This window comes from Falco cherrug, chromosome 5, assembly GCF_023634085.1.
Source record: "Falco cherrug isolate bFalChe1 chromosome 5, bFalChe1.pri, whole genome shotgun sequence".
NCBI classification, from domain to species: domain Eukaryota; kingdom Metazoa; phylum Chordata; class Aves; order Falconiformes; family Falconidae; genus Falco; species Falco cherrug.
This window is the reverse complement of record NC_073701.1, coordinates 91,177,409-91,202,146: the sequence shown is the minus strand read 5'-3', so window position 1 is coordinate 91,202,146 and position 24,738 is coordinate 91,177,409. Positions and strand designations below refer to the sequence as shown.

Here is a 24,738-nt window from a genome sequence, read left to right as displayed (position 1 = left end):
TGTGTACATCTCACTGATTTTAGGCAGCTTCTGTTGTTTAAAGGAGCCCTTTGGGCAGCGTCACCGTTGGTGCAGCGGGTGGGGGTGTGTGTGTGTCAGCCAGAGCCCTCACCCTTCCAAACGCAGGGCTTGGTTTGGTTACCCCAGTGGATGAAGCTCATTGTGCTGAGTCATACGGCAGGAGAATGGAGGAGGTGAAAGTGTAACAGCGTCACCGGGACGGCTGCCAGGGAAGGATATTCCTAGCAGTCCTCCTCTAAGCACCGAGCAGGGACCAGAGCTGTGAACTCTCTGCCTGCTCCCCAGCCTTGCCGTTTGTCCCCTCTCTGGGGACCTTTGCAGGGGTGACTAGAGGTGGTTGGTACTTGTGGTGCTGGAGCCACAGGAGAGATGGGGCGCCCTACTGGAGGTCCTACCTGTAAGCGTGCTGACTGAGGAGTATGAGGACGGGGCACCTTCCAGGAAAATTCATTCATTAGCTGTGAGATTGGGCATACCTGTAAATGTTACCACACAGCTTTATTAAAGATAAACAAGCCATTGGCAGTATGGCTATGCCCTTAGACAATGAAAGAAAGGAAGCGACTGTGCCCTTATTTATTCAATTAATCCTTCAAATAGATGAATAAGATGCTGGAGAGCAGAGGTCAACTACACTGTAAGAAACAAAAAGCAGGAGAATTGATTAAAGCTTCCTGGGCAGCCAAGTTAACAACATTGCTGGCTGCCTGTGCCATCCAACATTGGATGAGTTGGGAAAAAATGAAATAAAAGTTTATTTTATGATAAGTATGTTAACAAACAGTCTATTTTAACAAATGCTTTCTGGAAATGGGGAACATGGAGAAGAATCTGCCATTAAAGAAATAGGACCTATGCCTTTTCCTGGTTTACATCCAAATGGTCACACATCAGGCAATTTGCATGAAACCTGGCAAGAAGCTAAATGTAACTTGTTATGTCAATTTTAGAGGAGCCCAGCACTGGAGTGAAATATTTAAGATAGAAAATTTATGTGTAATACTGTAGGACTGAAATAACCATGAATTAGAACAGAATAGATTTACTATAGCACCAGCATTTATGGCTTCCTCTTTAATCCCGATGTGGATAACAAATCTTTGTCATTAAGAGCTGAAACCTGTAAATACCAATCCGTCTGTCTACGTAACATTAAGCTCAGGAGGACTTCTGCCAGGCTTTTTAATTTTCACTGTGGAAGAGAGAGGGCTGGATGTGGTCAGGCTGAGGCAAACATCTAAGGGCACAGGAGGGCCAGAAAAGAAACGGCCCCGGCGAGATCTAGAGCATGATCCTGACTGAGCAGCCAGGACTGAGACGGTCCCAGGCAGCTCCTGCGGCTGCTGCTCCCCGCTGGGCTTTTAGCACAGCTCACAGGGTGCACTGGAGGCACTGACTTAGCAGGATTTTATATGCACGCTCAGGGTGATGGGGATGAGCTTTGCTGTACTGGGGCCTACCCAGCAGAAGATGCTGTGTGAAACAAACGCAGGCGGGTACTGCCAAGGTATAAATATGGCTTGAGCGCGTTTGTTGCATTAACCTTGCAGCTGCGTCAGCTGAAAAAAAAGCTTTTGATACTATGAATAAGAAAGTATCCAAGTTACTAAAGCTATTACACTGAAAACGCAGAGACCTTTGCCTTTCCCATGTTTGCTTAGCTTTATTGTTAGCTTGATTTGTAACTCTGGTGTAAATAAGTCATGATAACATAATTATGCCATGGGATTCCACTCACTGTGGGTGGGCTGCGGGTAATTTAAACAGCTCAGTACAATACAGGCAGATGTATGACACAGTCACGAGTGTTTAGTCTCCACCAGCTGGAAACGCCCTGATCTCTGAGCCTTCTATCACTTGCATTTTGAGGCTATTTTGGTATGAATGCCAACACAATTCACCTGCAGGAGCTTTCTCTTTGCCTGCTACCTTGCCCATTCTATAATATATTGTGGAAAAAAGGAGAAACAAAGCATCTGGCCTATGGCATTAAATAGAGGAGTGAGGTGGGAAGCCCAGGGAAACATGGGCTTTTTTCTGCCTGTAGCAGATCCCCTCTGTGACTTCAGACTGAACTACCTGTGTCTCCATTTTACTGCCTTTTGGATAAATACTGTCTCAGTATACTGCGGCGATACGCTATGCAGCTTAAGTCCCCCATAATTTCAAATGATGTTGGAGCTTCGTATGGTGGTGCCATGTAATTCAGAAGGCAGAAGACCAACATTTTGTATAGCATCTTCCAGGTGGGTCATTTTCCAGCAACAGTCCAATTTCGAAATGAATAGAGAGAACAAAAAAACCGAACAACCCCAAGAAAACAAACAAACAAAGGCAGAGGAGAGAAACATGCAGAGTAACAATAATTCAGTGGATTTCTGCTGAGAAGGAGGAAGTTTTGAGCGAGCCACAGGCACGGCTAGAGGCCCCATCCTGCCGGCAGAGCTCACCTGCCCATCTCTGACAGAGGCTGGGGCCTGGGCGTGAACAACCTTCACTATCAGAAGCGAAACAACTTGAACTGCAAGGTTTTTAGCATATCATTACAAATTCAGACCCAAGCCTATTCTGATGGAAAATCTTCCTTAGGAATGTGAATTGTTTTGGGCAAAATAACCGGGCTTGTTTCCTGGCAGGGATACTATTTGCATCAAAAATTAATGTCATCCGCCCACTCAGTTTCCAACTAAAAACCAGGCATTTCATTAGTGAAGTGAGAACAGCAATGCCTGGCTGGAGCAGCTAGGGCAAACAAACCTGCCGAGCACGGCCAGGAAACCAAACGGGAGAGCTGCGTGCTCCCGCCGGCGCCAGGGCCCGCATAGGGCCGGGGCGGGGGAGCGAGGAGCGAGGAGCGAGGAGCTCGCACCCATGCTCAGGAGAGGGAAACACGTGGAAGAGCAAAAATCCCAGCCCTGACAGGGGCCTGGGCTCCGCTTTCCCAGCAGGGAGGCCTGGAAAGCTGGGAGTGCCGAAAGCCCTCGTGTGTGGCTGTGCACGCGCGTGGGCAGGAGCCGTGCGTGCCGGTAGCACGTGTGGGGAACTGTGGGGGGACAGGGGCACACGGGCGTGCAAGCGCTGTGCAGGTGTGCGCGCGGGGGAAGCGGCACACGTGAGTGGGATGGCACGACGGGCATCGTGCGTGGCTGTGGCTGCCAGCGCGTAGGTGCGTGTGCAAGAGGTGTGTGTGGGGCGACAGGGGCGCGCCTGCTACAGACGAGCCATGTGTGGAGGGCAGGCGGGACAGGCGCATGTGTCAGGGTGCATGCGAGGAGGCAGGCGTGCAAGAGGTGTGTGTCAGGGCATATGTGAGGAGATGGGTATGCAAGAGGTGCGTGTGTCAAAGCATATGCGAGGAGGCAGGCGTGCAAGAGGTATGTGTGCCAAGGTGTATGCGAGAAGATGGCTGTGCAAGAGGTGCGTGTGTCAAGGCATGTGCAAGGAGGTGGGCATGCAAGAGGTGCATGTGTCAAGGTGCATGTGTCAAGGCATATGTGAGGAGGTAAGCGTGCAAGAGGTGTGTGTGTCAAGGTGTATGTGAGGAGACGGACGTGCAAGAGGTGTGTGTGTCAAGGTGTATGCGAAGAGGTAGGCATGCAAGAGGTGCGTGTGTCAAGGCGCATGTGAGGAGACAGGCGTGCAAGAGGTGCGTGTGTCAAGGCGCATGTGAGGAGACAGGCATGCAAGAGGTGCGTGTGTCAAGGTGTATGCGAAGAGGTAGGCGTGCAAGAGGTGCGTGTGTCAAGGCGCATGTGAGGAGACAGGCGTGCAAGAGGTGCGTGTGTCAAGGCGTATGCGAAGAGGTAGGCGTGCAAGAGGTGCGTGTGTCAAGGCGCATGTGAGGAGACAGGCGTGCAAGAGGTGCGTGTGTCAAGGCGCATGTGAGGAGACAGGCATGCAAGAGGTGCGTGTGTCAAGGTGTATGCGAAGAGGTAGGCGTGCAAGAGGTGCGTGTGTCAAGGCGCATGTGAGGAGACAGGCGTGCAAGAGGTGCGTGTGTCAAGGCGCATGTGAGGAGACAGGCGTGCAAGAGGTGCGTGTGTCAAGGCGCATGTGAGGAGACAGGCGTGCAAGAGGTGCGTGTGTCAAGGCGCATGTGAGGAGACAGGCGTGCAAGAAGTGCGTGTGTCAGGGCACACGCAAGCAGGTGGGCCTGCAAGAGGCGCGCGCGCCCGAAGGCGGGTGCCTGTGAGGGGCAGGTGCGCGAGGGGCGCCGGGCGCTGTGGGGGGAGGGGGCGCGGCGCCGCGCGCCCCGGTGAGGCGAGGCCCGTGAGGCGGGCGCCCTGCCGGCCACCGTGCCCGCGCCGGCGGCGGCTGCCCAGGGCGGGGCCTGCTGACGCATTGCGGCTGGAGCGGGCGCGGGGCGGCCGGGGCGGCGGAGCCGGACCCCGGAGGGGCGGGTGCGGGTGCCCGGGGGCCGTCCCTCCGCCCGCCGGCGGGCTGACTGACGGCGCTCCCCGCCCAGGGACTGGAGGGGCCGGAGCGGGGCGGCGGGTAGGAGGAGGAGCGGCGCGAACCGCCCTGCGCTGCCGCGGCTGCTACCTATTCATTCAGGCACCTAAAATGGCTGGAGAGAGGAGGTGGCGGAGCAGGAGGAGGAGGAGGTGAGGGGGCAGCCGCAGCGGTGCCCCCACCTCCTCCCCTGCGGGGCCCTCCTCGGCCCGGCAGCGCCCCCCGCTCCCGGCAAGGCTCGCGGCCGCCCCTCGCCTGCGCCCGGCACCATGTCGGCCGGGCAGGACGAGAGCTCGGTGCGGGTGGCGGTCAGGTAAGCGGCGGCGCTGGCCCTCCCGCGGGGCCGGGGGCGGGCGGCGGGGGGGAGCGCTCCCCGCGGGCCCCCATGTCGCGGGTGGCCGCGGGCCCGGTGCGCGGAGCGGCGCTGCGAGCTGCCCGCCCGCGGGAAAGAGGGACAGCAGCGAGGGACATCTTTCCCGCAGAAAGCGTGTCACCTCGGCGCCTGCCGAGCCTCTCTTCCCTACAGACGTTGGAAATACCCCAGAGGGGGAGAACCAGCCCACCTTGAGATCTCTCGCAGGGGTTTCTCTCTGATTTTCAGCGGTGACCCTAAAAATACTGCAACTAATTATAGCGCGGTGCTGCGAGTGCTTACTCATGGGAGTAAAGCTGCCCCTAGACTGCAGCGCTGCCGTTTGCATCACGGAGCTTTGCGAGAGTGGATCCTGGCAGACTGGTATTTTTAGAAGGATAAAGGCTTTTATCCCACAGAGGCTGTGTCTAACCTCACCCACCGGTGAGGGATGGGCTTCCATAGTGCTGCTCACAGCGTATGCAGAAGTCATGGTGGGAGTAGAGCTTAAATAATTTTAAAACATCAGCTAATTCAAATTACTCTTTTATGAGAGATAAAAATCTGTTGTTCATCAGTGAACTCTTGGCTCTTCTCGGTTTTCTGTGTGAAGATATCATTTTATTGTTTGAAGAACTTCCAGATTAGCCCACGGATGCCTTGATTTTCAAGATGTCTTTACATAATTCAAACATGAGGAGAAATATATATATGTGCGTGTATGTTTATTTATGCATATGTATGCCAGTATTTGGGTTTTAATTGTGATACTGGATGATGATTTATTTATTTCCTTTAAAGAAGTGCCTTTCTATTGTATGCTGACACACTTGGAGTATGACGCCACTAGAAATCAGACTTCAGGGGAAGGTCTGCTGCTACCAGTTGGTCCTTGGGATCGCTACATACATCTCACCTTAAGAGAATTCAAAGGTTGTACAGGAAGACTAAGAGGGTGGACCGTTTTTTCTCTGAAGGGTGTAGGAATAAAAGATGTTAACTGCACGCTGTTGTTGGTATGTGCGTGTGGGGGGAACGGTTCAATAACGTTTTCAGTAAACAGGGAAACACCGCCCCTGCACGATAACATGGGGTGTATGCTGCAGTTGTTTATTAGAGTCCGCTTGCTGATTGCGGTAGCATTTTCTATGGGGAGAGATGCTTTGGTGAGTGTTGTTATCTGTTGAAGCGTTTTTTCACATGAAGTACAGGGAGGTATTATTCCAAAGCATAATTGGGCTGTATTTTTAAAAAGGAAAATATGAGATAGGTGTGATACTAAAAATAGGGCGTGTTACGGGTTTACAGACTGCTCTGTCATTTGAAGAAAATATTAAACATCTACCGAGCCAAAAAAAATAGTGATGTAGAAGCGAATTTACAAATAGGGAGGTTTGCTGAAGATAGGAATTAAGTAAAACCTACTGGTGCAAATATATTTATAGTTGTAGGTGTGTGTTAAATAGATCAGAAATAATATATGACAAAATTTGAAAGAGTGATTTTTAAATCACCTAGCTGTAGCTTTTGAAAACGAATCCCTAATGTTGCAAAGGCATACTTCTGTACTATAATTGTCTAACTAACATTTTATGTCTGAGCGCAGTTCACTACTAATGAAGAACTGCATCTTTCCTCCTGTCTGCTTTCTTCCCCTTGGCAGATTAACTATTAATGTACAAGATTTCTCCCTGTCTACTTAGCAGTCATGAACAAAAGCATGCACTTCCCCCCCCCCCCAGTAGCTCTTTGTAGATGGCTTTCTATTATTCCTAGTTGTTTATTTTGCACAGTCCTATAATTCAACTGGTCTTGCAACTTGCTGTGTATCAGCGCCATGCTGTACTGTGCGTTATGAATATTACACTCTGTTTCCTTGTTGCTTTTGTTCTTCAGTTCTTTTTCAGAACTTGAACTTCAGTGATGATCTCCACTGTTGTGATGAATTAGTTGTTGGTTTTATATGTATGCTTCCTGAACAAGGCTTGCTGTACAGCAGGACCAGCTTTCACTTTACAGCCCCAGTGGTAGTAACTGAAGTAAGATGCAGCGAAGGCATAGTACACTGAACTTACTGCAGAGCTGAGTTTGCTTAAACTTTAAACGTAGGTTATAGAATAGACATCACTGAAATTGTTTAGCAAATTGGTTATCTCACTTAATTGTGTACAATGGGATTCAAAAATACTTCATTCGTTCCAATTAGCACCACCTTTAAGCTATCATCTTGTATGCTAATTGCTCCCCATTTTCTTCAATGTAATAATGGGTTTGTTAATGATGAGCTAAATACTCCAGCTTAGCGAAGCTTGAAATCTGAAAACAGTTTGGCAGATAATCCAGTAACTAGTGTTAAATTCCCCCATTAAGAAGAAAATTCTTTCTCTGTTGTCATTCACCATTTGTGGACTTACAGTTTTGATGATGGTGTGCAACTTCAACAAAGAGCTTTGCTCTCTGTGTGATTGTGTATGGTGTCCTGTTTTCAGATAAAATCAGAGTGCCCTTGTGCTAGTTATTTAATCAAATGGCTGTTTTTTTCCTTTTAAATGTGAACAGCTATCATTTCTGTAAATCTGAAATTGCTGTCTTGCTTTTCTAAATGTCTCTTCAGCATGTGAAAACTTAACTTTTGATGAGAAGGCTGTGAAATGGTACAAACATCATAGGCAACTCTTTCTGGAGCCAAGTCCACAAAAGGATGTAAATTATAGTTCTTGTGTTTCTTGCCACTATAGTGGTGTCCACAGCCAAAATACAGTCTGTAGGCTTCTGGCATGTAGCATAGATGAAGTTCTTACTTAGATGGTGATCCTCAACAGCCAGCAGTCTATGCCAGTATGGATGGGGTCACAGCAGTCAGTGCCCATAGCCATTAGGTCGGAGTTATGCTTACCTTTACCAACCATCAGACCTGAGCTGTGTCATAGGAACTGAAATAGCTCTAACAGGGGAGGTAACAGTGCCTGTCCTCGCTCCATATGGCTTGGAGCTGTAGGGTTAGGCTGTCCTAGTAGTGATGATCTAAGAAGGCAAGAAAGTTAGACCGTGGTCCTTTGTGGTTTTGGATACATGAGAAATGAGGGAACTGGAGAGCAATGATGTTTGGGTAGAGCTTACCAGAAGGCTTGCATGGAGGACTAATGTCAGATAAAGCATGGAACAATGTCTGATATTTGGATCCCATTACTGAGAAGGTGTAACCATGTAGAATGTTGAAGTAAACATCCACCTTCTAGTCATCTAAAGGAGAAGGATGACCTTGATTCCCTCTTAAGTCAGTGGAGGCCCCAGAAGTATAGATAAGCTTCAGTGTTGATTTGTAATTCTGCCTTTTAAGGTGCTGTATGAAAACAGAAGAAGAAATAAGGAACAATGTGAAAAGATGAATAGCTGTGGAAGCTGGCCAGTAGTGAAGAAAAGTGAGGTGGTCGCTCAGACAGGTGACACCTCAGGTGGAGTGGACAGTCATAGGACATGAAGTGACAGTTGGTGTAGTTAAGGAAGTAGGGCTTTGGCATTGGGCATGTTGTCATTGTGAAAGATGGAGCCCAGCTGAAATGGAATTTATGGGCAGAATGCAAAGAACCGTGGGAGAGAGGAGTTAGGGGGATGATGTTTTATAATCAGATACGTTTAACATTGGTGAGCAGTAAAGAGCAAAACTGTGGAATTTTCCACTTTGCATCATCCTTGGTTTGTGTACATGTACCTTCCCTACTTCAGCAGGAATATCTTGCTGCTACTGCCTCATCTGCTGTGATTGACATCTGCTCTGTGTCTCATCCTTCAAGCAAAGAGGAGTGTTGCTGCCTTCCTCCTCACGTGTAGAGAGGCTGTGTGATCTGGCCACCCAGCTCTTCCCTGAATCATCTAAAAAGTTTCCTTCTCATACCTGCCCTGGGTGTCTGCAATACGTTGTGACACTGCTTCACAAAGGTGAAATGTTGATGTTTGCCAAGTATGGAAATTCTGTGCAAAACGTCATGGATCTACCGGGAAATTTTTCTAACAGGGGTAGTAATGAGTATAGCTGATGAGTTAAAACCACTTGAGTTTCTGGCATTCCAAAAGGGAGACTCAAGTACTCTAGAAAAACATACAGATTACTATTTAGGAACAGATTTTTGCAACTAATCAGGCTGCTTGTGGCAGAAATCAGGATACAGTGTTAACTTTTATTTTGATAAGGCAAATGGGATATGGTTATCCCTGGTAACCTTAGGGTTCCGCTACAAAAGTTTGTTATGGGAACACTGGATTTCCTCTCTTCATACCCCCAGTTCTTGAACTATGTGACCAGTTGAACCTTTTCTGCATTTTTTTTTCCTCCTTTGTAGTTCCTGTGTGCGTTTTCTCCCCATACGGAATCTGCTGTTTGTTGTTGTCATGCTTCTCTACCTTTTCATCTTTTGCATTCCTCTTTCAGCATTTTTTCCGAACAGCTTTTACACTGAAGTTTTCTGTGCTAGAACCAGCTACTGTTAAATGCGCTAGGAAAGAAGCAGCTGAGTGGAAGGAACCTGTCTTTTTTGATAGGTGTATTTTGAAGCACTTTGGCTGTTGGAATTAATTTTCTTACTTGGGATGCTGTTCTGCAAACATTTACAGCTGTGTTTAAGCTTCCTACCATGAATAGATCCTCAAATGTCAAATGAATGGCCATGCATGCTGTGGTATACATCATAAGCTTTGGAGGGCAGAGGTACTCATGCTTCCCATACAGAGCTAAGCATTCTCATAAATAATTCTGTAACTAGATAAGAACAGCAATAGTTTACAGTATTATCCATTGGCTCCTTAAAATGAACCAGTTTTCCTTTTGTTAGACAATAGTTATTACCCATCCGTACTCGTGTGAAGTTGTGAAAGGTTTTTTTTTGAAAATGTCTCAAAATAATGATCATTAATGAAGTTCAGCAGTCTATCAGTATGCAAGTATGCCCCACCAAAGGAAAAAAAAAAAGTTCAATAGTATTACATAGTAACTTTTTTGGGACATGTTAGGTGTTGGGAAATGCCTCTTCTGGAGAGAGAGTCTGTTAGTGGAAAGCTACAAAAGAGATCTTGTTTTCGAAAAGTTCATGTTACATATCTTTTGTTAGTTTTGATGTTTCTCTTTGCTCCCTGACTTAAACAAACATTCCCTTGTCCTTCACTGAAACTTTACTCTACCCCATCCATATGTTTTGCATTTTAGCTGGGGGGGGAAAAAAAACCCAAGACACGACGCCATCTGCTGCTGAATTAATTCTGGTTTCATCATCTCAGACTTGATCATCCATAACTGATATTGCTTGGAGCAGGCTGTAATCTGCGATCTTGCTTTCTAGGAAGTAAACTTCCTTTTCCACCACTCCTGTGATGTAAACACAAACCTCATTCTTTGATGGAGGGGAAAGAAACCCTAGCTGGACTCTTCCCTTGACATCATATATTCCTTGCCAAAAGATGGATATGTCTTGAATTTAGAGGAAGAAAAAAAGCAATGAGTGGTGTGCATGAATAGCTTGTGGGTGAACTGCCATTAATTTTCTTGTAGAAGACTTGGGAGCTTACTTTGCCTTGAAAATCCATGAAGTTAGTCACCAATTTGCACTTAATGGTATTTTCTTTACTATTTATGCTCTGTGAAGAGTTAGGATTTATATTGTTGGCCTAGACATTCCTTTATTACAGAACTCAAGGTTTCATGTTTTCAGTTTTTCTGTGTGATTTCTGTAAATTCTTCTACAATATTTGAATAGCCCTTGTGCTTGGGATCAATTTTTCTTCTTCCTGCTTTCCTTTTATTTGCTTTAAGCATCTTGAGATCACCCTTGCTGCCAACTCAGAGATGACTGCTGGAATTCTTGCTTTCATGTTCTATTGCCTGATTACTGCTGGGGAAATAAAGCTATTTGAGGTGCATTTTCTTCTGTTAAAGGAAAAGATTCAGTATCCTGCTGTGTATGCGGCTGCTGGAGCAGAGAATTTTTTGTTATGCTGATAGTCCCATGTAAAATACTTGCAAGGAGTTAAAAGTGTCGTTTGAACTGGTGAACAAGAAAGTTTAATTAGGAATCAAACCAGATCTGAACAAGTCCAGCAAGAGTAACTACATGAGTTGTGCATTTTTCTTGTGCATTCTTCCTCTTTTGTTCTAAAATTGTTTTAAGTCTTTGTGCATTTTCTTCCCATCCCTCCTCCTTTTTTTAGTTCTCCTTTTTTATTTCTATTTTTCCCTGGTGAAACTTTTCTGGAATAAGTATAGACATATGTGACTCCAGTGTGACTGAAGGGAGAATTGCCGCCTTAATTTTCAAATATGTTCTCATGTTTGACATGTTTACCATAGCAACAAGATGCAAATGGAAAATGGTGAAAGGATTTTAAGGTCAGCATCACAGTGAATTTGATGTGTAGAGAAGGTCTGTTCAGTATATATTTTTAAATGTTAAAAACTGCTGATTTGGAGTTAATGATTGATTAGCATAAAATATTTCCTGAGTAGACTGTATGGAAACAGGAGTGAGGAGGGGTTACTGTCTGGTCCCTTATTTTTGTGAGCATCCTCAACAGATTTGGTTTCCATATTCCACTGCTGGAATAATTAATTTTTGTGAAATAACTTTTTTTTTTTTTTAACTGGCTGACATGTTAGGCTTGCTGTCTGGGACAATGCACCCTTTAAGCATCTTTAGGTCTTTAACTTTACTTAACAAAAAATAATGGCATATTCCTTGACCCTGTTTACTGTTAAGTTTCAACACAGAAAATGGAGAGCAGCAAAACCTTAGTAAAATGCTATGATGTTATTGTTCTGCTACACGCAGCAATTTGTATGAATTCAAGTGGAATAGCGCATTTCCATTGTTAGATTAAGAAATGGATTAGAGCACTTGTTGTCTGGGTAATTTTTGATGTCTCACTGTTGGTTCTTGCATTCGTGCTGTTACAGGAACTGTGTAGTTCAGCTGGTTAGCAAATACCTAAGTCTTTGCAGGATGTATTAGATTTAAGAGCAAGTATGAAGAATCTACATTAAATACTCCAGGTTTACTGAAATGCTTTCTCTTGTATATTGTAGCTTTGAAGGGCCCTTTTTTTCCCTTTCATTTATGTTCAATCTAATCCTTTAAAAACACGAATGAAACATGATTCTCAAGGTGGAGAAGAGTTAAGGACTATAGCATGGCGATTCAACTACCACAACGGAACACATGGAAGGTTATAGCTAGTAGGACTGGACAGAAAATATTTTTCTTTCATGAGACATCTCGAAGTCTGACACCTTTATCTTTTTCTGCCCTGGTTTCTTTTGATAATGGAAGAGTTTGATCAAACAAGCTTAATTGTTTACCTAGTCTGATCTCATCTGGGGTCTTGAATAAAGGTCTTTCACATCTTGGATCAGTGCTCCAGCCACTTGGTTATTGTCTTTGTTTAAGCCTGTGTATTTTCTCATTATTTTCATTGACTGTATTTTCCCTCCCATTTCTAATCATGTTAGTTGCCTCTTGCTTAATACTATAAAATTAAGTGGGCATCTTAGTCTGGAAAGCTATATAGCTGTGGCATATTAACGTCTGTCGGGAGACTGTATTGAAGTATGTGACTTGTTAGCAGTGCTGATTAAAATGTTATGTGAGTCATCCGCAATAGTGAGACTGCATCTTCTTGGAAAAAATGGTAAGAAGGTAGACTGACTTAAGGCATCTGTTTTATGTAATTTATTCAAAGTATTGAAAATTGAGAAGTTACCTATCTAATTAACTTTGTTTTTCAAAGCCAGTAATTCTTAGCATTCATTTTGTTGGATGAGTCTCCCCTTAAGCATGAGACTGATTGGGAGACGAGTCCAGAGACCTTTGTGTCACCCTGAGTAGCTACTTATCCCAAAAACTTGGAGTTACTGATCTCTCTCTCAATAGTATTGATTAAATATATTTGCCAACTGCGGCAGTGCCTCTTAGTCTGTGCTTGATCTTAGGACAGAGTCTGTCTCCATCCCCACCCTGTGAGGATATGAGGGGGCTATGAGTGTAGGTAGTGAGTCTTGTTGACTTTTTAAAATGTTGCTCTGCCGCTTTTCTCTCCCCATGCTCCACTGGCACTTTGTGTACAGTCATCTCAGAATTATTACATAATTCTCCTGTTCTGAAGGTCCTCAGGCCAAAGATATAGCTTGAAAGTATAGTAAACACTTATGGTATGATATAAATTATAGATGATGCAGTATCATGAGAAAAACAACTGCTACTAAAACACCAGTTAATCATAATCAGAGTTAACCTCCTATGAAAAAATATTACAATTAAAAATTCTGTTTTGCTAGTGTGTATGTGGCTTTGTTTCTCCCTCCTCCCACCACTTGTTTCTATGTGAAGGGAAAAAAATTATGCCTGTACCCCAGACACTTTGATCTGTAGGAAATAGCTGACTACTCATTTTTTTTACCTGCCAAGCAAACCATACATTGCTTCAGTTGTTGCTCTGCAGAAGTTGTCCAGGTAAGGTTTATTTCACCCCCTGGTCTCAATCACATTCCTTTTGAAGTCTGGTCTTTAATTTTAAGTACATATGAAATCATTATTTTTAGACTCTGGCTCTGTAATGTGATCACTTAGAATTTTTCTTAAAAATCCTAACATGTATACATATTACTTTGCAGACTAGGGATATTGATACCATCTAAACATCTGTATTTTCTTTTGCTGTTTACAATCGTATTGTGCATGTGAATAACTGATATCTTTGGGAAAGGTTGATTTGTTTTGAGCTGACTGTTTGAAACACAATAAAGACCAGAAATGTCTTTTCATGTTGGGTTAAGATGGAGTAAACATCTATCTTGACTAGAAAAATATATATTTAGAAAAGAGGAGAATTGTGCTTTTAACAATGTTTGAAGAGGTAGCAGGTTAGAGAGAAGGCCACCTGTTCAATCTGTGTCACTTGGAATGCAGCTTATGCTTCTGTCTAGTCTAATCAGTCAGCCCATCACTCAGGAACAATAAAATTGCCATTTTGATCTTCACTGGTAGAATTCTGAGTTCAGCAAAAGTGGATTAGTGTTCAGTGTGCTCTAAAAATGAGATGTGAGCTAGGGCTGAACTAGTATTGACAGTTAAACTATTTGACAATTAAACATCAGCATAATTAAATGCTGCTGCTTTTTCTTTTGTACTCCCAAAAAGCTTCAGACTGTAGGGTTTTGCTTGGTTTTTTTTCTTGCTTGTTTGTTTTCCTTTTGTGGGCTTATTGTTTGTTTTTTCATTCTTTCTTTCCCACACAGTCTCCAAAGTGATCTACATTGACTGGTCATCTCGTCAACCCACTGTCTTGGTTCTGCATTTTAAGGTGTAGCTGTGGATATATTTAATTATCATTGTTATCACAGCTTTTGAGGAACAGATGGACTTGTCATTGTTCTCTAAATGTCAACAAGTAAAGTCTTGGTAGGCCCCAAAGAGGAAGAAACGTTGTACAGCTGAGAGCTTCAGATGAAAGTGCTTTGTTCTGTGCTTGCAGCCCTAAAAGCAGGGCTGGTCCATGCCAGACCAATGCTTCTGTTGATTTTTAATTCTCGTGGCTGCTGAATAGAATGCTGAGATGTTTCTTTGGGAAGAGGGGACTCGCATAAAATGGCGTTGGCTTACATCTTGGATGATACTTGACTGAAAATAAAGGGCCAGTGCACTCTCTGCTGCTACTGTAGGCAAGAATTCTAGTGTTTATGAATAACAAGTAAAAAATAAGCATGGAACAGCAGTGTTGTATGATGGCAAAAGATGGTGATCAACATATCAGAGTTTTTTGTGAGGTGGAAAGTAATCCATACCCTTTGTTCACTACTGCTGATGTCTCGTGTTAGGTTTTGGGTGCTGCAGTTCAAGAAAAATGTGACTTAACTGAGGGGAATTGAAAAGAGAAGGGGAATTACTGTCTAGAAAACATGACCAGTTCCATAATGTGAGATATGAGCAGTGAAGATTGCTAAGAAATATGACTTAAAATACTTTGACTCAAATTCAAAGCAGAAGGGAATCAGTTGTTCTTCATGTTGAAGGTGAAGTGGATAGAAGGCTTAAATTACAGTAAGGAAAGTAAATGATAGAAAATATTTTTCTATTGTAAGAATGGATGTCTTGGAACAATTTGTTTGTGGAAATGTGGAATTGCCCATATAAGAGACTTTTAAAAACAGTTCAAACCGGTAACTGCTGGGAACATTTTGGATGTTGATACTACCTTGGTCTGGAAAGATAGAGTGGGTGAATAAACTATGACATTTCTAGCTCTTTTCCATCCCAATTGTCTGTATTTCTGTGAAGCTGTGTGTCAAGTGCCAGGACCTGAATTCAGCACAGCTGAACGATCCCATTCAGATGTCAGAATATGTTTACAGGGGTGTGACAACACCCACATGAACAATAAAAGCCTTACAGATTTGGAAGGGTAAGCTCAGACTAATTCAAGTTTGAAGGGATCTCAGGAGGTCATCTGATCCAACCTCCTGCTCAAAGCAGGGTCAAAACTAAATTAAGGTGAAGTTGCTCAAGGCTCTGTCAAGTTTGGTCTTGGAAAAACCTCCAGGGATGGAAATTCCTCAGTCTCTCTGGGCAGCCAATACTTGACTGTCCTAATGGGCAATTTTTTTTCTGTGTACCAAGTTAGGAAATCTCTTGCTTTGGTTTATGACCGTTGCCTCTTTTCCTCCTGATGTGAACTGAGGTTCACTGTAAGGAGCTTGGGTCTGCCATCTTGGTGATCTTCTGTATTAGAAGAGAGCAGGCAGGGCCTAAAAGCTGGGAAGATATCGTAAGAGCTCTGTGCTTACGATCTATTGGAAAGGGTAAGATACGGGTGCAGCCTTTTCTCCAGATGAGTTCTGAATATGATAGAGCAGCTTCTTGTGGGACTGCCGGTCATCCAGTGGTGCTGGTGATACGGCTGCTCTTAAGAGATAGTGTGCTGTAAGCATACACAGCACAGAGTACTGGAGGCTTTTGTTTGTTTGCATGGTTTCTGTATTCTTTGTTCTCTCCCCTCATCCAACCCTTCTCTACCTGTCTTAAAGGCTGTTTCACGGTAGATGTGATATTGCTGCTGTGAAGGCATTTGGAGCGTGATTCAGCTATGGGTAACAACCTGCTTTTGTCTCCTTCCAGCAGGAATATGTGGCGGTCACCTTCTGGCTGCATTTACTCTGCCACAGTTTAAGCTCACTTATTCTTCTGGCCAAGCTGACTAATGAGAGTAATTAACTTCCATCACTGTTTAATATTTCTTTGATTTTCAGATGTTCATGCTCTCCTCAGCCATCTCATAGAATAATTGTGTCTGTTTCCCTGTCCCTGGCTGTGACAGTTCACATTTCATTCTTTCAGTTCTTCTGGCTTGTTCAAATGATCTTCTGTAAGGCAGAAAGAAACGCATACAGCAGTGGTTTATCACATGAAGCATGTGATGGGCTGTATTCACAAAACTAAAGCATCAGTTACTTATATGACTCTTTGGAAATATAATTTCTGCATTATCAGTTTTTGTGTTGTCTATGAAAAATGGATTTTAAAGTTTGATTTATTTGAGTTTGTGTGTTCATATAATGTGTGTGGAGCACTGGGCGAAGTTAACAGTCAGCTTGGTTTGTATTGTTGGATGTCCGCCTAGTATTTGTAAGAGTTGTCTGGTTAAAGTTCAACCTGTATAAAACAGAGGAATGTATTGGTAGACTGAGGGAAGTGCTTTGAAGTTCATGGTAGCTGCACCTCTTGGAGATACATGCTTCTGGTTTCTTGTATTGCAGCTAGGAAATGCTATCGACTTCCAAGTTTTATGGGATATGTCAGGGAAACCTGACTAATTGTGGTCTAGCCAGTCTATGCATTTTTCATATTATGATTAAACTTTTGTGCGAGGCTATATGTTTAGCCAAGGAATATCCAGTGAGGCAGAATGCTTGTAACGTACTGCACTGTTTTAGTGAAAATTACTCTCCTATTTTTGCTGCCTCCTTGGTATAGAGGGGGGATGGTCATTCCAGCCCAGCAATGTGTGTGAGAGGTCCTCTCCTTTGCTCAGAAGTTACATGAATTGTCATTGTGGTGTTTTCTGTTCTGATAATAAAAAATAAACTGACTGTTAACCCACTTTTTGGTCAAAATAGTGGCAGTGTATTTAGTGTATAACTGCATTAAATGTTTTATGATAGTAACTGTATTTCAAATGCCAAATATGTAAACTTGGTTTTGGGTCATGCTTGCTCTGTTCTGTAGATCTTAGGGGTTTTGGTTTGGTTCTTCATTTTCAGCTAATAATGTATTAGTCATTTAGTTGTCTCATGTTTTGGCAAGATCTGACTCCTGTTTCTGAATGTCAGATCCTTCAGAATGGTTTTGAATATTTAAATATCACTCACAGCTGATCAGTTTAAGGCATGATTTTAAGCTATGCTGTAACCCAGGGTTTTGGGTATTAATGCATTCAACACATTGTGAGACCTTTTCCCTCTGAGTCACTTTGCTTTTAAAGTGCAATGTATAAATTAGATTATCAAGGCTTATTTTCCTTATCTGTTTGTCTTTTGAGGCTAAGCTCCATCTCTGGAAATCTTTAAAGTAGATGAGGTAAACACCAGAAGGAAAACTGCTAGCCTAAAACGACCACATGGATATATTAATATTTGAGCACTAGTGTTGGTTGATGTGAAGTGATACTGGGTGGATCACTTAAGGTACTACTGGAAGATTTTTGTCTTTAAGGGGTCTTTCTCTGCTGCAGCTGTTACCAGTACTGGAAACTCTGTTTTTATACTACTGTCTTTTGGGATGGGTGATGCCATATAGCCTGTGTACACCAATGTCCTCACTGGTGTGTGCTAGTATAAGCAAATGCCTGGTTGGGGGACACTGGCCACCTCTATACGAAAGCTGGAAATAATTAAATAAACGGTGTGACTTGTTTTAGGTATTTTTCTTCAGTACAGGGTTCAGCTACAAATTCTTGGACATCTGCTGCTGTTTAGAGGGTCAGCTCTGGTGTTGGAGTATCAATGACCCTGCCTTCTGAGCGTTTGTTCAGTATTTAATGTGCTGGGAAGACTCCTGTTGGAAGTAGCTGAGAAATTTTGTTCCCAAAGGAAATGGACTTTCTCTTCTTTCTCTTTCTTCCCTCCAGATAGGTAGGAATGACAAGAGGGTGCAGAGCCACGTACCTTCCAGTTTTATTGTGAACTCTGAAAGGTTCAAGGACAGCCAGAGCTTTTTTCTTTTCTTCTAATCCAAAAATCTTTCTGGATATCCTTATTATGTGTCATTACATACTAGATTTGTTCAGCTTGCTGTGCTTGTGACTGATGCAAAAATCACAGGAGAGCTACATATTGTACAAGGACCTCTCCTGAGGTGTAGGGTTTTGTTTTATAAAAAAGAAAATAAATTATTTTTGTCAGGTTTATCTGACTTGTTTGAGTCCTAGTGTAGGTAGTTTACTTTAAAATGTTAGGTGACAAAGGACTTAAAATATCAGACTTTGTCTTTAACAAAAAGCCAGGGTTCCAGCAAGAATTGCCAGTGGTACTGAAGCTAGCAGCTCCTGCTGCGATGGCAAATTGTGAGTGTCACTGCTGTACTATTTTCCAGCTGCAGTGTTCTTTGTGTTGCTCCATTTTTGCTGCCTTTGCAAGACCCTTCTGCCAACACTTCTGCTATAGATTAGAGATCAACCATCTACATGTGCTGCTTTGCAATGACTACCTGGGAACACAAGACTGAAGACTTGTTACTCTTAACTGAAAACTGTTTGTGACACCTCCATGTTAGGAGGATGACGGGTACTATAGAAAAGGCACAAGAGATTGTGTACAAATTTTTTTCTGTTCAGATGTTGATAAGATTATCTGACATATTGTGTAAGCTAGTCAACTGGATTTGATAGAGAATCCAATTATGTGGTTAGTTAAAAACATGATTGTGTGTGAAGTGCAACCGGTCCTGACCTCAAACTTCAAGCAGCAGGGAAATCCTCTCCTTTCATTAGTTCCAGGAAATCCCGTTCGCTGTCCTGAATCTGTCGCTCACTTATAGTTTCAGTTTGTCTTGTTCCCATTCTTCAGCCACTGGTTCTGAATTCAGTGGTCTAGAAATGGTTAACTCTAAATATAGTTGGGAAATAAGCTATTTGTAGTTTCCTATGGGCCTTTCTAATTACTCATCTGATGAGGCTTACATAAGGGCTGCATTGCAGTTGCACTTTATTTGACAGAGTTCTGTATTTCTCTGTAAACTAAAGTCAAGTGATAAGGCATGGACAAGCAAAGTCTATAGTTGAAACCAGGGGAAAACAAAGTCTTCTGGGAGGATCTTAAGGTGGTATTATTGCTTAACTGTCATGTTTCCTTTAAAAAAAAAAGAAGAAACAAAAGAAACCTCCCTGATGGTATAAGAACTGAAAGCCTTCATTGCTGTCGTTCATTGTTCCTTGCTTTAGCATTTCTTTGTATTCAGTGGTGAAATTTAGTTTAATATTACAGTTAAAATTTTGTGTAGCATGAGTTAGCAAAATATTAGAATTTAAAACAGCACAGAAATTTTTCTCTTTAGCTTTGACACTGAAATGGTAAAAGCAGACTGTCTTGGAAGAATTATAAGAACTTGTTTTGGAGAAATCTGGAAATTGTAGAGAAAATAGATAGTATTGATCTACTAATGCTCTCTTAAGACCTCACTTAATACTTCCTGGCAATTTATATAGAACACCAGTTAGCTTAAGTTTTGTCTAAATATTAAATTTTTCTTTCTAAACATCTGTTACCTTGGCATATACTGGAATAAAGAGCCCTTCTACCTCTTCCCTGCATCCTCAAATGCTGCTTGTAGTGCTAAAGGAAACCTTTTTAAGTGGAAACAAGGTTGGCTGGAACACTAGAGCTTTGTTATTGCTGTATGATGTTGTTGTCTTTTTTTTTTTTTTTTTTTTTCCCCCCCTGCCCCACCACCATGGTTTACTGTGAAAGCAGTGGTAGTATGTGGTTGAAGCTGAGTGCAGCCCTGGGGTGGAAGTTGTGTTGTCTATAGGTGTGGGAGACAGCTGCCTGGCTTATAGCAGTCGGCAACACAGAGTTCATAGCCTGCATTAACATCCAGTCTTCTGACTTCTTGGTGCTGGTAAGGAAAACAGTCTGAAACAGCTTTAAAGGTATGGCTTAATATGTACATATCTGTCTGTAGCTTTTAATAAACATGACCTTTCATGAAAGCTTTATGTGAGCCTTAGCATAAGACCCACCCTGGCCTTTAGGCACTACCAGTATGCCCATTACCATGTTACTTTGTGTGAACTTAAGGTTTTCTGTATCCTGGCAAAGTTTATTGTTAGCATAGGTTTTGATCCTGGAAAACCTTGTGTGCACCTCCCTTCATGCACTGTCCTGCTGGTCACATTTAAGCTAAAGGAACTCTTGTCTGATGTTAAGCGCTCAGAGGAATGAGATACTGGGCCACAAGTTTTGTGGCAGGGACCACAATAAAACCATCTCAGTTCGTTTTACTGTAGTCCTAATATGTAAACAGTTACTGTAAGCTTAAATTTCTCAGGCAATTTGAAACAGTTTAGACAGGAGTACTTCTTTTGAAAGCATCTGTGTTACCCCCTGTGCATGAGGGACTATGAACTCCTGTGCAGAAAAACCACAAGTGATTTGCATTGATGATTTCTGACAGCAGCTGGGAAATACCCGATTTAGAAGTATTATGTGCCAAGAAGAGCTGATTTAATTCAGTCAAGACAAAGAAGTGGTTTTGGACCCTGGAGAAGCTTGTGAGGAGAGACCTTTTTTTCTGTCCCCAAGGAGCTGAAGCCAAGTGTTCAGCAGACAGAAACGAGCCCAGGATCAGGTGTTGCTGCTTTGTGTGTGCTGGAGCTGAGGGAGGCTGGCAGAGCAGTGCCCAGTCTAGCAGCTGTGTGCAGAAGAGAAGGATTGTTCCAGAAGCAGAGGCAGAGCCTCCCATGCCTGTAAATTAAAACTGAGAGAATTGCTTTTAAATTTGTGAGCTACCTTGCTGCATAATTCATCTGTTTTAAAAAGTGACTTTGCATTAATAGCTTTGGAGTTCTGGCTGGATTTGTAATCTAATCGGGGAACCTGAGCCCTAATGAAAAACTAAGCCTACAGCTAAACACCAAGCAGAAGGTACTTAGCCTCGCTATTGTGTCAGTGTAGATATTAGTTGTTTAAAGCAGATACAGGTAGCAAGGTAGTATCTAGTTCTTTCTAGATTTTGTTACAGTGTGCATGTCATGAGATTTGTGAACCCGCCAGTTTACATAGTGGTGCATTACCAGGGTGCACTTACTGCATGGATGGACTCTGTCCTAAAGCTAAAATTTTACTGAAATGTAGCAGTTTTATTTTTATTAGTGGTAATGTCAAACTGTAGGCTTGCTAGTGCAGTGAGGTCTGCACGCGAGTAGCCATTAAACCAGGCAAGTGACTGTATTTCCACAGTGATTTCCACACTCAATTTGTTCAGCCTAGCCAACAGGGACTTTCGACCTGCCTGGAGTGGAAGCTCGGCTGTTAGCAAATCAAGCAGCCTTTTCTATTTTATATGTTCTGAAAAGTCAAGAATATGAAATAAGTCCATACTTTTCTAATGAGGTAGCAGAGCATGCTCTTTCACTTTCTGTTAGGTTAAAATCTCCAGTGATATGTTGGATATTATAGTCAATAAGTTATTTGGATAGTTTTAACTCTTAATGGAGAACTAGTAGAATTAATATTGAAGCATTACATCTTTAGTCAGGTGATAAGCATCAATCAATCTGTTTTTAAATGTTATCTTTAAATTATGGAGAAACATACTAGAGAATGTCGTCTTCACGTAGAGGATGATGTTCTCTGCTGGCAGTGGGGAAACTTCATGTGGAAGAAGCCATAGTGGCTGCAGCTTTTTGCCTAATGTAGATATCTTTGCCCAAATCAAACAAGAAGTTGAAATATTCCAGTTATTCATATATTTAACAAAACGTGAAAATGTTTAGAAGAAGTTTCTGGTTTATCAGCCAGAAAGTTATTTTCTATGCACATCCATCTTTAGACAGAGGTCTTAATTTTAATCAAATTCCCAATTTTCTGCCAGAACTGTTTTATTAAATAAGCTTTTGGTCGTGGTAGTTTCTTGCTCTTCTTCAGGGTATGTGGGTGTATGCTGTAAGTGTTCTGTGAGAACTGAAGTTGTATAAATGAAGAGAACTGGATTTGTCTTAGAGAAGCTACGACGCTGCACTTATGTAGTAGCCCTCTGTATGTATTGTCTTGTATGTCCTTCGGTATTACTTCCCTTGGTCTGGATAAAAGGCTGAGGATGTGAAATAGTGGCAGCTCTGCCCTTGGTGCAGATGTTATTGCAGTGGAGATCTCCCTTCTTGCTAGCCTTGGAATGTGAATTTGTGTGGAAACTGGCTTTTCTGTGGAGTTCCAGATTCCAGTGTATTTCTTGCACAGATGATGTTGTGAGGCCCTGATATAGTCTTTACAGCAGTACCAAACCTATTTCACTTGTCAGCTGTGACCAGTTCCTTTCTTTTGACTTTTCTTGTTATTTAAACTCCAGTTATTTCAGCTTTCCACTGGTATTTTCCATATAAATTTCTCCGATTAACAAAAATGTTCTTTTTTTCCTGTCCCCTCTGTACTACATATCTGAAAACCAGTCTACGGCTAGCAGGAGAGAAGATGATGGCCTATAGATAATCCAACCAGGTTGAAACTGCATGGGAAGTGTACTTAGAATCAATACCAAGAGACTTTCAAACACCTCAACTGTTGGCAGGAATTGGAGAATGGAGGGGTGGGATGTTTGGGGACTGTCAGTTTGTATTTATCCAAAATGCATGTTTGCAACAAAAGCATCCAGAAACATACTCAGCCATTCTCCAAATTGATTGCTTAGTGTGGAAAAATGCTACCTACTGAATTTCTAGAACAGTTTCCTGAATTGCCCTGACATAACTTTTTGGAGGCTTTCTTGTAAAGCATCATCTGAAGCCAAGAAAGAGCAGCAAGGTGGTCAGGTCTTCACAGGGCAGCTGAATACAGTCACTGCATAGGAACAGAAGGATGGAAAAATTAACCTTTAATGTTTGGTGCTGTTGCTGCTAACGTAGATGTTTTTACAGCCTTGCAAATAGGATGAATAGACGTGAAGGAAAGAATTAAAATTGGGGATTGACATTCAGACATATAAAAATGTGTAGCTGAACCAGGAGGGCTGAATAAGGTAGGTAATATTGCTCCTTCCTGTTTTGCAAGTTTTAAAACAGATAGTACTAAATAAAGCAAGTGGGTTGTTTTCCCTTACTGCACAGTTGGGATTTAGCAGCTCAGAGCTTTCACTCACTGCTTGAACAGTCTACCTTCTGTTTTGAAACAGAGCAACTTCTGTTCATTAGAAACAGTCAACAATAAATATGAAGAAATTTTCTGCCGTTTGCTTTGGAACTTGGTGGATGGGTGTTATGGATACAACATGCTTTTTTTTTTTTTTAACAAGGAGTGGCAGAAAAAGAAAAGTCATACAGCAGTTTTTGTTTCAAGAATGTTGCACTGGAAGTTAACAGAGTGAAGGCACTATTCAGAGCAGATTACTGAAACAGTTTTTAGCTGTCTTGTCCCATTGTGAAGTGTCTGGTTGTTATTTTAGTAGTGTTAATAAAGCAGTCATTTCAGTAATTATTAATGCCAGCATGTAATTTTCTTTTAACTGACCTGATCCTCCTTTTCTTGTGTTGTGTTTATTTAACACATTAATTACTTGGTAATTAATTACCCAAGTAATTACTTGGGAAGTGGCTCATAGCTTTAGCTATAAGATGTTGGTACTTTTGTGTTTGTGTTGAGTTGGTAAAATATAATTCTTGGACCTGTAGCTCATAAGTGTAAAGTAACCAATGGCCCTAGACTTGAGAATATATAAATAGGAAGATAAATTCTCTGTATGGAGATGAAAGAAATTATAACAGTTTTCAGAGCTACAGTACTTTTGGCATGAATGTGTAGTGATTTCTGGACAGGTAGGTGGATGGCTGTGAAAAGGGAAGGGGAATCTGAGTAAGGGAGGCAGTAATTGAGAGTTCTTTGCTGCAGACACAGGGAAACCTTTTAACTTTGTAAAATAATAGAGTAGTTCTTTTTAAAAGTTGGGCTATTTTGAAGAAGTAGTGAACTTCTGGAATAGGCATACATCTAACTTAAGAGGAAGAAACTGGATGAAGCCTCGCGTTGGTATGACTGACAGTTTTGTGGTCATCTGGATAATATTGCATTACATCAGTTTATTTTCTCTCCCATTCAAAAAAATTATTTTTCTGTAGTGAATAATTGTTTTGTTTACCTACTTCTGAATACACTTGTGGTACTTATTCTTGATTTCCTTAAAGTTGTTGCTAAGTTAGAATGTGAGGAAGTTCTTAAATGTATGTACTTTTGCAATATTTCACTTAATTGCGTGTAACTTTCTTTTAAATTTGTCCCTTTGGCTTTACAGATGAAACAGATATTTTTTTTTTTTTTTGTGTGTGTGTGGTGGGGATGTGCAGGAATAGTGCCATTGCTCTGCCAGTAGGAGTGTTCAGCTTTTGAACCAGAAAGCCACTGTTAATTCTGTGCCTTTAATTGAAAATATTATGTGGGCATTATTAGTTCATTCGTTGGTGTACTGTGATGCTGTGGGCTATTGTTTTTGAAAGCAACTGTCTTGCAAAACTGTTTTTACTAAAGTTTGACTCTGATAATCTTACAGTAGTTACAAGTGTGCTTTACAAAGACTTGATACCATCCACGTTTGTGTTGAGTGGTGTACTTTGTATGGGCTTGATGGTTTTGGATGTGTTAGGCTGATTGGGCCCTGGTTTACAAGAGATACCTGAAT

The 24,738-nt window shown here is 42.3% G+C and overlaps 1 protein-coding gene across 9 annotated transcripts in view; it reads left to right on the top strand.

Annotated features, from left to right (window-relative positions):
• The first annotated feature begins 4,382 nt into the window (after window positions 1-4,382).
• Window positions 4,383-24,738, top strand: part of KIF21A (kinesin family member 21A) — a 92,322-nt gene continuing 71,966 nt past the window's right edge. For 5 of the 9 annotated variants that reach the window (XM_055711543.1, XM_055711542.1, XM_055711546.1 and 2 more), the window contains exon 1: window positions 4,384-4,786. In XM_055711543.1, coding sequence (XP_055567518.1) covers window positions 4,743-4,786 — 44 coding nt within the window. In that variant the 5' untranslated portion in view covers window positions 4,384-4,742. Of the gene's footprint in view, window positions 4,787-24,738 lie in introns of all 9 variants that reach the window. The other 4 variants (XM_055711541.1, XM_055711538.1, XM_055711539.1 and 1 more) reach the window with 1 other exon arrangement.